The 13,080-nt window shown below is 32.4% G+C and overlaps 1 protein-coding gene across 1 annotated transcript in view; it reads right to left on the bottom strand.

Moving 5' to 3' along the window:
- Positions 1–452: 452 nt before the first annotated feature.
- The window catches only part of LOC110991973, a 39,104-nt gene continuing 26,476 nt past the window's right edge, over positions 453–13,080 (bottom strand). Inside the window, exons 30-46 of the mRNA XM_045631762.1 lie at positions 12,928–13,005; positions 11,411–11,557; positions 10,414–10,524; positions 10,158–10,256; positions 9,755–9,808; positions 8,885–9,031; positions 8,005–8,136; positions 7,324–7,440; positions 6,973–7,023; positions 6,040–6,199; positions 5,729–5,868; positions 4,717–4,824; positions 3,778–3,888; positions 2,619–2,705; positions 2,194–2,286; positions 1,525–1,620; positions 453–912 (exon numbers count right to left, since the gene is read on the bottom strand). Coding sequence (XP_045487718.1) covers positions 662–912; positions 1,525–1,620; positions 2,194–2,286; positions 2,619–2,705; positions 3,778–3,888; positions 4,717–4,824; positions 5,729–5,868; positions 6,040–6,199; positions 6,973–7,023; positions 7,324–7,440; positions 8,005–8,136; positions 8,885–9,031; positions 9,755–9,808; positions 10,158–10,256; positions 10,414–10,524; positions 11,411–11,557; positions 12,928–13,005 — 1,982 coding nt within the window. The 3' untranslated portion in view covers positions 453–661. The remainder of the gene's footprint in view (positions 913–1,524; positions 1,621–2,193; positions 2,287–2,618; positions 2,706–3,777; positions 3,889–4,716; positions 4,825–5,728; positions 5,869–6,039; positions 6,200–6,972; positions 7,024–7,323; positions 7,441–8,004; positions 8,137–8,884; positions 9,032–9,754; positions 9,809–10,157; positions 10,257–10,413; positions 10,525–11,410; positions 11,558–12,927; positions 13,006–13,080) is intronic.

Below are 13,080 nucleotides of genomic sequence, written 5' to 3'. Positions count from 1 at the left end.
ACTACCTGTTGGCAAGAAAAATCCCCAAACCCCAAAACAATAGATTAAGTTTTAACAACAATATTAAAATTAAGTCAATTAAACTAAATTGATTTCGATCTTTCATAGATATTTCAGATTATTTTGTTTTATTTATTTAATTAATTATTCACACTTCGTTGCAAAGAAACTCAAATAACACAATACATAAAAATTACAAGAGATGAAACGGGGAAATTATATTTAGTTTAGTTGTTGAGGCTTAGTATAAATTGTATAAAATGGAAAAAAATATTTTTGACTAAAGTACCCCCCTAAAAAAGTAAATATGCCCACTAAAAATCAAACTGCGTAGGTTATCAATGTAATTTTTTATTAACCTATCTAATTAGGGTAACGTCACTATTAATATTTAAATAAAAGAGAAAGTATTTCGGATTTTTATATTTCATAAGACAAATAAGTACAATAAGAACAAGTTTCATTTAGCGCCATCTAGTGGATATTTAATACATTGCGTTAAGCTAACTAGCTGGAAACAGAATTATGATTTCAAATTATATTGTATGAAGAATTATTGACTAAAAATTTCATGATGTTAAGCGCCACCTAGTGGAAAACTATTAAACTAAGATTACAAATTTTGATTTATTAAAAACATTAAATAACTAATGAACTACGATCACAAATTTTGTTTCAATCTGCGAACTCTCCCTTCGATGGCGGCAAGGAAATAGTAAACAGTTCGCAAGTCATGGCTTTCCTCTCCTCGTATATCCGTGGCGCTGGCTGTCGGCGGTAAAATACAATTTTGGCAAAGATATTCTGGAGCGAATTTTGCTTGACAATTCTTGTCTTGGCGCCCGCTTGGCTTCATTGTGCACGCTTCGACGAAGTCCCGTTGTGGCCGGCTTATTGGCAGATGTTTTTTAACTAAAATAATAATATAATATGCATAATAATACAATAATATACTGCTTAACTAATCATAGATAATTCAGTGGCGCTACAACCATTTTTTGGTCGAGGATTCAGATTTCTGTATCTGTTTTATGATCATTTGTCAATCTAATAGGCACGTAGCTGATCGGCCACCTATACCTAAAAAGTTACAACTTAACCTAATTTAGCAGCTATATCATCATAATAGTGATTTATTGTTAAAGCAGAATGACATTATTTCGTAGTACGTACCATTTGAATTTGTATTTTGACTTTAAAGAAATATATTACACAAATAAATATAAATTAATTTATATTTTACAAAAATTAAACCTCATTACAAAAATTTTATCGACTTCAAAAAATCCGAAGTACCAATTAAACGTTTAATAAATTTCAGTTGAAAACGTGTTTGAATATTAAAGTATAGAATTGAAATTATGATTAACATTTTCTTTGTGAAATATCACATTCACTGTTTACTTTTTGTGTTATGCTAGGGCAACGTTTTTTAAAAATTAGGATTTTTACTGATATATTTTAATTGTATTATCTGTATACTGCAATGTTTTACAAGTGTTAGTAAATGAATAAAGTGCTTACAGTTATCCTTTATACGGGTGATATTCTTTATTAGGTAGTTGCTATGGTTACGGCAACATGTAGCCAGCTCCGCTTCCAACCATTCATTATTTACATCTTAAACATATAAAAAAGTATGTACTATTAAAAGTCATTAATATCTAAAAGCTATGGTGGCCTAATCACAGACCTTATTTAAAAATTTACTAAAAACAACATATTCATTAATTTCTCGTAAAACCAAACTGAAATTTAAATATTTAAGTTGTTATAATGGCAAATGAATTTTAATAGTTAATATGGACTATAAAACAGTTAAAAAAATCTCAATGTATGCATATGAAAGATAATTTTAAATCCAGATGTGACTGAAATAACATTTGATATACGAAATCTACTCAGCGCATACTAGATTCTTAATTAGCATTGGCGTCGCTTGAGGTAGGATTTTGTGTCCTACGTATTACCATACTGCCAGAGCCAAAATGTAATATCACCATTTCTAAGGGGCAAGGGAACGTAAAAATATTTCGTATTTTTTTTGTGAAATTGTGTTAACTGTGATAAAAAGGGACAAATGAGTATTTGAAAATTAGCCATTTATCAACTTTCTGTTCACATTTTTAAATAAACCTTAAAATTCGGAAATACTCAATAAATTTCCGATAAACGTCTTTGAAATATTCTTACCTAAATTCCCAAACTCGTGTGCTGTAAATCTCTTAGCACAATATGGACAGATCACACAACTCCAATCATCTCTTAGGACTTGCACAGAACGTTCTACAACATTGACATTCGACTTTCAACTTTAAATATCTACTTGGGTACAGGGTACTTAGGTATATAATAATATAAAATTAAGCAATAATTTAATTATTTATGGAGCCGACAGCGTAGAGGCCAACATTGGGCAGTAAAGGAACACCTAATTTGGCATATCGACTATTTAATCGAAAGAGTAGAGGAGGATCTGCTGCCGCCATGAATTGGTACAGGAAGTCTCGTGTTGAAAGCCAGAAGCATTTCGGGTCCCAATCATTATACTGACATTTAATTACTTTAAAATCTAAAATATATAACCGTAGCTAATAATTAGAAATGTTCGGATCAACCTGCTTTGTTCTCAACAATTCCAATTTCCTTCGACAAAGAACGGTCTTTTGCAATTAATCTCGACGTCTCGTACAGCGTCTTGTACACTAAAATATTTTATTATGTGAAAATAAATATGTACTAACGAAAACACAATACACAGTATCATATATTTTATAGTATACATTATTTTATGTATTTTTCGTTCTATGATTGTCTGTTTGACGGCGCGGTGCCAGATAGCACATCGCCATTTTACATCACATTTTGTTTTTTTCTACAGGATTCCCTGATGCTAAAATAGGTTTAATTGTTTTTGATCGCATTTATAGGAGGCATTAAATATATATGAAAGGATTACGGAATTAAACATAACTATAAAAGTAGAATATTAATTAGTAATTATTCTAAGTTTGACAATTACTGACTTATTTTTTGCGTTGCGACCGAATAAAACGTTTGCTATTTTGTTTTATTTTTTTTAATAATGGAAACGTAGAAAGCAAGGGATTTAGATGGAATTTGGCACACAGAAAGCTTACTTAGTCAAGCAATAAAATGCGCGATGCTCTTTCAAACTCTGAAGACCTGCCAATCCGGCTGAACTTTTATTTTTTCTTACTGTGGCATAATTAGGTGGGATAATGCCGTGAGTATCAAAGGACAAATATCTAGAGTATATTAAAAACCGATAAAGCTGTCAAGCTCAAAATCGCTTTATGTCAACTGTCAGGCACAGAAGGCGTGCCTTCAGACGCCCTACTTGCCGACAGAAAATAAAATGTCTAGACAACTGACAAGGAAACTCATATAACGGAGCCTCAGGATGTAATTCAGATGTGTTTCATAACATTAAAAATATCAAATAAAGTAAATTATAGGTTCAATATTTATTAGTAATGTAACCCTTTTTTTTTTAAATATCTATATTGAACCTATAATTTACTGAACCATTATGCAATGCACTGTAAAAAATATAAATTGTAAATATAGGCAGAACTATCACTTCTATGAGAGTCCAGGATCTGCGTGTTTTAACACATCAATTTGATTCGAATTTATGTTCCAAATTTAAATCTCCATTAGCTACAAATTTCAAATATAAATTTTTAAATATAATTTAAATTTGCTACTTCAAATTTCGAACACGACAGATTACAAATTCAAAAATGCAAATACCTTGGGGAGTCAAAACTTCGCCAAGCGAACCGCTGGTATGTCTGTGGCAATAATGCGGTTTTAAAACTGACGTCACTAAGCCCACGGTACGATTATCTTGCCACGGTTTTACTGTAAAAAGGTTTTACTTCTTACGGTGTATCCACATTTACTGTAAAATGATTTTTTTTTCTTAGGCTGTATCCACACTGCCGTTCACAGTTTGTTCTCTTTTTATATCGGATCAGAGAAATATTTCTATTTAATAGTATGAATACATTTTTTTTTTGTTTAATAATATTTTACCAATGAAACGGCGAACGAAACGTGATCGGCCTTATGATGTCTAGTCCAGCCGATGATTTTACACATAAAATTTATTCCACAATAACAGATGTATGGAAACATAAATTAAAGTATACTGAAGTCGTATTCATTATAACGACATTCGAAAAACCAATACGGATATTTTATATGTAAGGATTTGAAAACATTTTTCCATCTTTAGTCAAATGTGCGTTAAATTTTAATATTTTATAGAAAAGTGGGCATACGGGCAGGAGGATCACCTGATTTTAAGTGAAACACCGCCCATGGACACTCCAGAGGGCTCGCGAGTGCGTTGCCGGTCTTTAAGAATTGGTACGCTCTCTTCTTTAAAAACCCTGAGTCGAATCGGTTCAGAAATACTTCAGTGAGCACCTGGTTCCACAAAGTGGTGGTGCGCGGCAAAAACTGCCTTGAAAAACGCTCAGTTGACACAAGTAACAATGTAGATTAAATGCTTTGTAAATATTGGCAGGCGAAGCAAAGCATATATATAAAACAAACTATTAATAAGGGCATTTTAAACTACTTGAAAAGGAAACCTCTATCACTAAAACCTCAATTAGCAAACATTTGTCACCGGGAATCAAAGCGAAACTCCGCGTAAACACCACGTCAAGATATATAAATTACCCTTATTTTCCTGCCGAAACCCCGAATGAGTGGACTTAATTTGGACACCCGTGTCAGTCCGCTGACTATGAACAACGCAGCGGGCACGATCATATACGTATAGACAATCTGAAATATGACAAATACGTATTACACGTGAACAAGAACATAAACATTTCAATACAAAAGCCAACATGTCTTAGACCCAAAAAGTCGATGACGTGTGTTAGGCACTGGAGGCTGATCACCTACTTGCCTATTAGATTTATAAATGATCATGAAACAGTTTCAGAAATCTGAGGCCAAGACCTAAAGAGGTTGTAGCGCCACTGATTTATTAATTTCATGCAGTATAACATAATATAATGTAAAACACGGCATGTCTTAGGAAGATTAGCGACGAAATTTAAGTATGTTCTAATATTTATAACATTTTTTAACATACATAAATAAACTTTACAACCAGATATCGACGTCAGTTAAATTAATGAAGGCTGCCTATTTTTGCTACTATAAAAAAATTTCGAACTAAAGACTAACATTGCAACTGGATTTGTAATGACTGAAACAAATATATTTATATCCTTTATATAATGCAAGTGAAATATTTAAAAGCACTTTTAATATTGCTAAATCGATCTCGAAGATAAATGACGTAAATACAAACTTTGACTGATACCGCTTCGATTCAGAGAAACGTTTTAAAGTGAGAATAAATTGTTTGAGTTACTTTACCGACATTGACATATCTGCTTAAAAATAGCCTTTTAAGGAAGCTTGCCAATATTTTAAAACCGACTTCAAACAACCGAAAGAGCGGGGTTTATCGGGTATTTTGAATTACTAATGATTAGTCGCGTGTGTTACGCGATACAGATAGCATGGCATCGATATGCAAAAAAAATAATAACAGATCCTATATTTGTTTTTAAGAGCGCGGCCACACGGTGCGGTTACTGTGCAGTTACTGTGCGGTACGATGCCGCAACGTCATCCTACATACACATTACTATACCATGTCACACGACATAACTTGTGACCTGCTTAATGAGGCGGGGAGGGGAAAAATAAATTGCCACACCGCAACGTCCATGTATCGCACGCATCATGTGGCCGTTTTTCTCTACTGCATATGCTGTTGATTCGTTTACGAATATCTCTTCGAAGTCGTCTCTATTGAAGGTAAGACTCTCTGTTCTTCTCTCTGTTATTTCCATTTACCACTGTTTAGCACAAACGTGCGCTATTCCACTATATATTTTAATAATTTATTTACACATTATTTTTATATCTTAACATTTGCTACAAATCCGATAGAAAATAGAGATGTAGATGTATACCTACATCTTATAGCAAGAAACTCTAGTAAACAAGAAATATAATTTGTCTATTAGATTACCTGCAGTTTCTGCGTGACATTTCTTCGGCCTATTTAGAATATGACGAGATGTGTGAACAGTGGCTGATCTTCGCTCAATAAGAAGGGGTAATTTTACATTTATACCTAAAACAAAATTATAATTATATAGCTAACTGCCTATGTGTTTTATTGATTAATTGGTAACTTGAATTATTAGTGTGTAATGAAACACGCTACTGAAATATATCGTCCCAATGGAGAAACCATTTGTCATATAGTAATTAAATAAATAATATTTCCGGACCAATTCCACTTAGGGTAAGAAACGATAATATAATCTAATATTAACCTTAATAAGCTCTATGAGGGAGTAAGACGTTATGAATTTTGAGATAGTGCGTGCATAGTATAAAGAGAAAATAATTATTCTTAAAAGCAGGCAACGCACTCGCTACCACACTGGCAGTAGGAGACGGGCGGTGGTGACACTTATACAGGTGAGCCTTCTGCCCATTTACCCAAATATAAAAACAAGAGACCTTTATACACTTGATCGCGCTTTATCTAATAATTAATATTAACAGACTGAAGTATAATATGAAAATCTAAAATTTAATTCATAAACAATAAAAAAACCTACCTATTTTCTAGGGTTCGTTTCGATATTAATCGTAATGACACAATTACTTTTGTTATATCTGTCCAACTTTAATATTATACCAAACTTTGAATTGTGTTTTGTAGAACTTCTTTGAACTACGGAAGAAATAATTTTGTTTCAGTATTTTTTAATTCTTTCGCTCGGTTATTTATTTACTATTATTTTAATTAATATTTTTTCTAACAAAAGTCAACAGTAAACAGAAGTATGAGTTATTTTAAACAAAATATGTACAAAATCAGTAAAGGCTATTTACCTGCATCGCAGGTGTTTGGCCGGACTTGAAGCGCAGATTCTCTTTGTTCGTCTGAAAGAGAACTTGTCTATTGGGTCTGTAAGTTTATAGAGACTGAGAGAACTGAGAGAAGAGAGAGAACTTAGAACCCAGTGGCTTTAGTTCACAGATACTCATGTTAAACATTTTATACATTTGGTGCCGTGATCATTTTTACATTTTAAAACATGTGGCTTTTTGATACATTTGTGCATATTATAAAAATTTCGATCATTCGATATTTCAACGCATACACATTTTTTGCTTTTGGGAATTACTAATAGAGAAAATACTACTATAATAAAAATACAATATAAAGTTAATTCTTCATACCTTCATTAGCTCCTTGCCTATCGTTCGTGGGTTGTGTATTTTGTTCATTTCCTTCAAATTTAGGCAAAACATCCGCCAAATTAACAGTCGATATAACACCTAGAGGCCTTGTACTCACTGAAATATTTACATTTTTTTATGGAACAGACGGCAAACGGCAGATTCCCCTGATGCTAAGTGATACCATCGCTTATGGACACTCTTAATCAAAGAAGGCCAGCGAATGCCAGCCTTTTAATTTACACACAACATTTATTATTATATTAAGATAAAGTTAGAATAACGCAAAGCTCGAAGACGACTTTTTGACTTATTCTTTGAACTCTGGGGAAGATTATTGGAGAGAAGAATTTGAAAACCCATGGTCAAATTCACATGCATATTGAATTTGTTTCAGCCGATTCATATTCTATTTTAAACATTTTCTACGCTAACATTTTCTTCTCGAGAGTGTCCATGGGCGGTATCACTTAACATCAGGTGAGCCTCCTGCCCGTCTGCCCCCTGTTCTATAAAAAAAACGCTAGCTTATTTATGCGAGTATCTGAGTGTAAGGTCAACCATAAGATAACATGTGAGTTTATTGACAATAAACTATATAATGTAATACTTTTCGGATTCCTCGAGACACAAAACCCGTAAACACAATGTTGCATTAAAAATAACGCCAGCAAAACTTACTACAATTAACAGCTGGTTCCGGATTCGCGCTCAAATTGGAGTTGAAGGCATTAGAGGTAGCGACAGCCAAAGTAGCTTTCTCTAAAGACTCTGATACAGTCATTTCACTAATATCTATAATTGATTGGTAATCTGAAAGATAATAGAAAAGGATTTATACTAAAATTACTTTGAAAAAAAGAGAAATACAGTGTTACAAATATTATATAAATGAAATATTAATTATATAAGCTATCGTTTGCTACTTATGCAATGACAAGCAACACGGCCCTTAGCCATATCGCAAGACTATTAATTTACACTTTCATGGACACATAACACTAGTCATTTATAAATAGACTTTTATTATAAATTTGCGTTTATAAAATATAAGTCTATTTATTTTATAAACGCAAATTAGGATCCTTCAAGAAAAGAGCGTACCAATTCTTAAAATGCCAGCAACTCACTCGCGAGCCCTCTGGCATTGAGTGTCCATGGGCGGTGGTATCACTAAACATCAGGTGAGCCTCTTTCCCATTTTCCCCCTGTTCTATATAAAAAAAAAGAAACCAGTGGCGCTACAAACTGTTTAAGTCTGTGTGTGTGTTTCAGATTATGTCAATCTTATGGGCAAGTAGGTAATCAGCCTCCTGTGCCTGACACAAGCGTCGAATTATGGCAAGTCTGCAGCAGTCTGAGGCAAGCCGGTTTCCTCAGAATGTCTTCCTTCATCGTTCAAGCTTTTGTTAAATGCGCCGATAGAAAGAAAGCCCATTGTTGTATAACCGAGGTTTGAAGCTATCCAAAGGGATGAAAAACTGACAAGAAACAGAGAAGAAAAGGCTGACATTACCTACCTATTTTGCATTTAGAATAATACTCAAAACGAAAACTTTACCATCTTTGGTGCATCCGTTCATCCACTTGGCAGCATTCAAGTTACTGGATATAACTACACTTGGATGGCGTGGTACCAGGTTCGATTTCTCAGCTTGGGAGGGAAATACTTGCTGCTTTGGTGGCGGCGTCTCTTGTTGGCTATTGGCTGTAATTTTACGAGGATCACTTAGCTAAGAAACTCTCTAATAATAACATTCTCAAAGTTTCACAAATATCAAATATAACTTTGTTTTCGAAGATACTTTCAAATGTTTAAAAGTTTTAATTAGCTTAGTGAATGAACAAAAGTTCAGATTTCTTAAGCTAAAGCGAGAAGCCTACAAGGTTTAAGACTTGAAAATCTAAATGGTTACAAAGTTCATGGGATAGAATTAATTAAACAAGTAAGTAAATTAGCAAACTTGGCACACGTTTTGAAACTATGCGAAACAATATATATGTACATCTTGAAAACGAGATTAAAAATGTTGAGTTTGGTTTTACTATTTTCTAAGAAAATTTCACACAATTTTAATATATTTGATAAAGTTAGTATAACATGTATTTGCGTGACAAACAACTTCTTTTTTGACGTCAGCTAAAAATAATTTTTAATTAAAAACGTTCATTTTTGCTAGTGTCTTCACTTTGTCAAAGTCTGGTGCATTTACAATTTTTATGTGGACTTCTAATTGAATTACCAAGCCGTACAAATTATATTGCCGTATTGAAGAAATTTCTTAAATAAAATAAGATATATAAAAATTTTGTTCACATTCATACGTCGCCAATGTTTTGAAGAATTATATAAGTTCGAATAAATATTTATGAAGAGTTGAGGAACAAAATACATAGAATTCCTTAATATTAAATTTAATATTTTACTTACTGGGCATCTCCTTATTCGATTTGATATCCGCTTTCACCTCAGCTATTCCTAAATCTAAAAAATACACATACAAAATCCTTTAGTGATAATGTAACTTCAATTAATAATTACACTATTAATTGAAGTTACATTATCACTTTATTTTTTGGACATTATTTATGTATTGCTTATATAGTTGTTAGGTTAGCTGCAGCAATGGGCAGGAGACCCACCCGATGTTGAATGATACCGTCGCCCATGGACACTCTCAATGATGTGAGTTGCCGTCCTTTTAAGAATTAATACTCACTTTAATTAGATTTTTTTAATTACACAACCATACTACCACCATGGTTACGATGTAACTTCTAAAACTTGGTACATTACAAATACTGTACGTTTTGTAAGGCCAAATTTCTCATACCTATAACATTTTCTTTAGAATCTCTTGGATTTCGATCCAATTCGAAGCGTGAAGTAAAAACAGCGGCTGAAGTGATTCCCTTTGGCATTGTGCGGGTCTCTGCAAATGACAGTGCAAATAATCCTATTATATGTTTCTGACCCTTAGGCGATATTGGATTTTCGTTAAAATCTACATAATATTTTTATTAAACTGATAGCTATTGACAATTATTTTTTATATTTGCACAGTGCTTCAATAATAAACTAAAGTATACCTGCATCGATTAATAAAGGTCGGGCTTGTGTTGACATATCCGAAACAGAGTCTCCAAGCATACGAACAGACATCAGTTGACTGCGGCCTATATTTTCCGACGCTAACGAATCTAGAAAATTCATTAGCGATTACATTACTTACCGATTACCGCCTTATAAAACACTTGTTAAAATTATTATTTTTTACAGTCTCGCTGTATTAAAAGATAACACGGCAGGATACGATCTATTTATGTATTTATTAATATAACTAATCGATCCGACAATTAACGTAGTGTTACCAGAACTTGATTCATGATTATATGAAAAATACATCGAATCTATATATAGAAAAAAATGCATGCTTTTCGTTTGTCTCGCTATAAATCAAGAACGGCCGGACCGTTTTGGTTAATTATGAATTTGATATATGTATGGTCGTTCAGGGAAGGTTTAAACGAAGGGAAACCAAAAAATAATTAAAAAAAAAAAAATACTAAAAAACGACTATGGATTTTTCCAATAAAAATTGTTCCTAGCTGTGAAATCTTGTTTTTTTACGCGTATCTTCGCCATTATCGTATTGTGAATATATCTTGTCAACTGGAAATATAATAAGGTAAGCAAGAAAAACAAAAATTCTTAATACAAAGTTATTTAGACAAAACAAATGGAACAAGACAACAAGATGCTATATGGCTATATATACAACTAAATGTATATAGCATCAATAAGGCGGATATTTATAATACTGCTATAAAACTGTAACATATTTCGCTTTATGCCAATTTAATTAAAAAAAAGTAAATCTGTGTTTATGTAAATCCATATAAGAGAACTTTTAAAGCAAAGTTAATAAAGCTGAAAAAGTTTAATCCTCGTATTCTGGAATGCCAATTAAACTAGAAGCTTCAATAGCAGTTGAACCACTCTTCTGCACGAATTGTTTCAATAACAAACATTTTACATCACTATATAATATAGAAATATAAAAGATATAATATAAGAAAGACCAACCATTCTTGCCTTTATTACTGTATTGTGCATACGTTTCTGTTGTATATTTGCTTCTATCTGTCAAAACAGAAGCATTTAATAACACTTTAGGTTCCGTCACTTCCAGTTCCGTATTGGTGAAAACCGTTGATGTTGTCGGGCGAAAATCTAAAAATCGTTAACAAAATATATTTAAAAAATCTGTCCTGGATATTTTTTTAATTTAATAAGTAAGTAGGTGAACAGCCTCCTGTGCCTGACACACGCCGTCATTTTTTGATGTCTAAGGCAAGCCGGTTTTTTCACGATAATTTCCTTTATCGTTCAAGCGAATGTCAAATGCTAGAAAGAAAATCGATTGGTAGTAGCCGGAATCGAACCAACGACCTTAGGGATGAGAATTCCACGCTGAAGCCACTAGGCCAACATTGTTCAAATAAACAAAATTTAGCAAACAATATCGTCAATAAAGTATTGATTATTTTATTTATATTTTAAACAAGAAAACTTAAATTTAGAAGGCATAAGTGTCACTAATGGAATGAAACACATTTGATATGTTCCTTGCTTTAATCATTTTTTAATACACGCAGAAGCAATAATTGTTACAGAGCGGCAAGTATAGGTATGTTATGCGTGTAAACAATAAAAGTAAATAATTAATAATTATTATTATTTACTATATAATAAAAAAAACTCCAAAGCAATATTACTTATATTGCTTTGGAGTTTTTTTATTTTTAATATATTTAATTAATTTTATATCGAATTTAGTTTGATGTGGTATGACAAACAATTTACCGTAAATTAGGCGCAGTTAAAATTATATCAACTTAAAATTTAATTCAACCAATAAAGATTCAAAACCATTAAAAATGTCAAGAGATTACTGAAATCATTTTCAGCTACTTATCTCCAAGTTTATAGCATCATATAACGTGAGCTTTAGCGAACTCAAATCCACGATAAAATGAGCCAAATGATAATTTCTCTATTACAATAAGTAAATATGGGGTACTATTATATGTAACATTAATGTTTATAAATTGCAAAAAACTGTTACAGAAAGCCTGATAGCAATGTTTTACAGACATTTTCGTTTAGTGTTGTTAACAGGGTCTCTCATCCCTTAGGTCGTAGGTTCGATCCCCGGTTGTGCATCAATGGACTTTTCTTTCTATCTGTGCATTTAACATTCGCTCGAACGGTGAAGGAAAATATCGTGAGAAATATATAAAAACAAAGAATTGTCTTTCTATGCGAATGGGATAGACATTTTTGTATCTATTGTATTGATACATTTTTATAGGTAAAGTTTGAGTTTAAGTTAACATCTACATCGATAAACAAATAATGTTTGCCAATTGAGTTAATCTTTGGTTTGTCTTATTTGATATTCTATAACCGAGAGCTTACATAAAAATTAAAATTCTTAATTACATTAAAAACTGCCGTGACCTAAGTATAATACTGATTAGTGTGTACTCATGTGTGTCTATAAACCGAAATAAATAATTTTAGTTGTATAACATACGAACCATCATTAAAACTTCGTTGAGAAAGCTGGGCTCCACAATTGAACGACGCTGTATCAATCAACTTTGTCGTAGACAGCGCTGAAGGAAATCAAATAATAATTTTATTTGCATATTTAAACTAGAGGAATAAGGATTGAAATTCCTTCTACTAAA

This window comes from Pieris rapae, chromosome 16, assembly GCF_905147795.1.
Source record: "Pieris rapae chromosome 16, ilPieRapa1.1, whole genome shotgun sequence".
Classification (NCBI taxonomy): Eukaryota; Metazoa; Arthropoda; class Insecta; order Lepidoptera; family Pieridae; genus Pieris; species Pieris rapae.
Note: the sequence above shows the minus strand (reverse complement) of the source record. Positions and strands in the feature narration are given on the sequence as shown.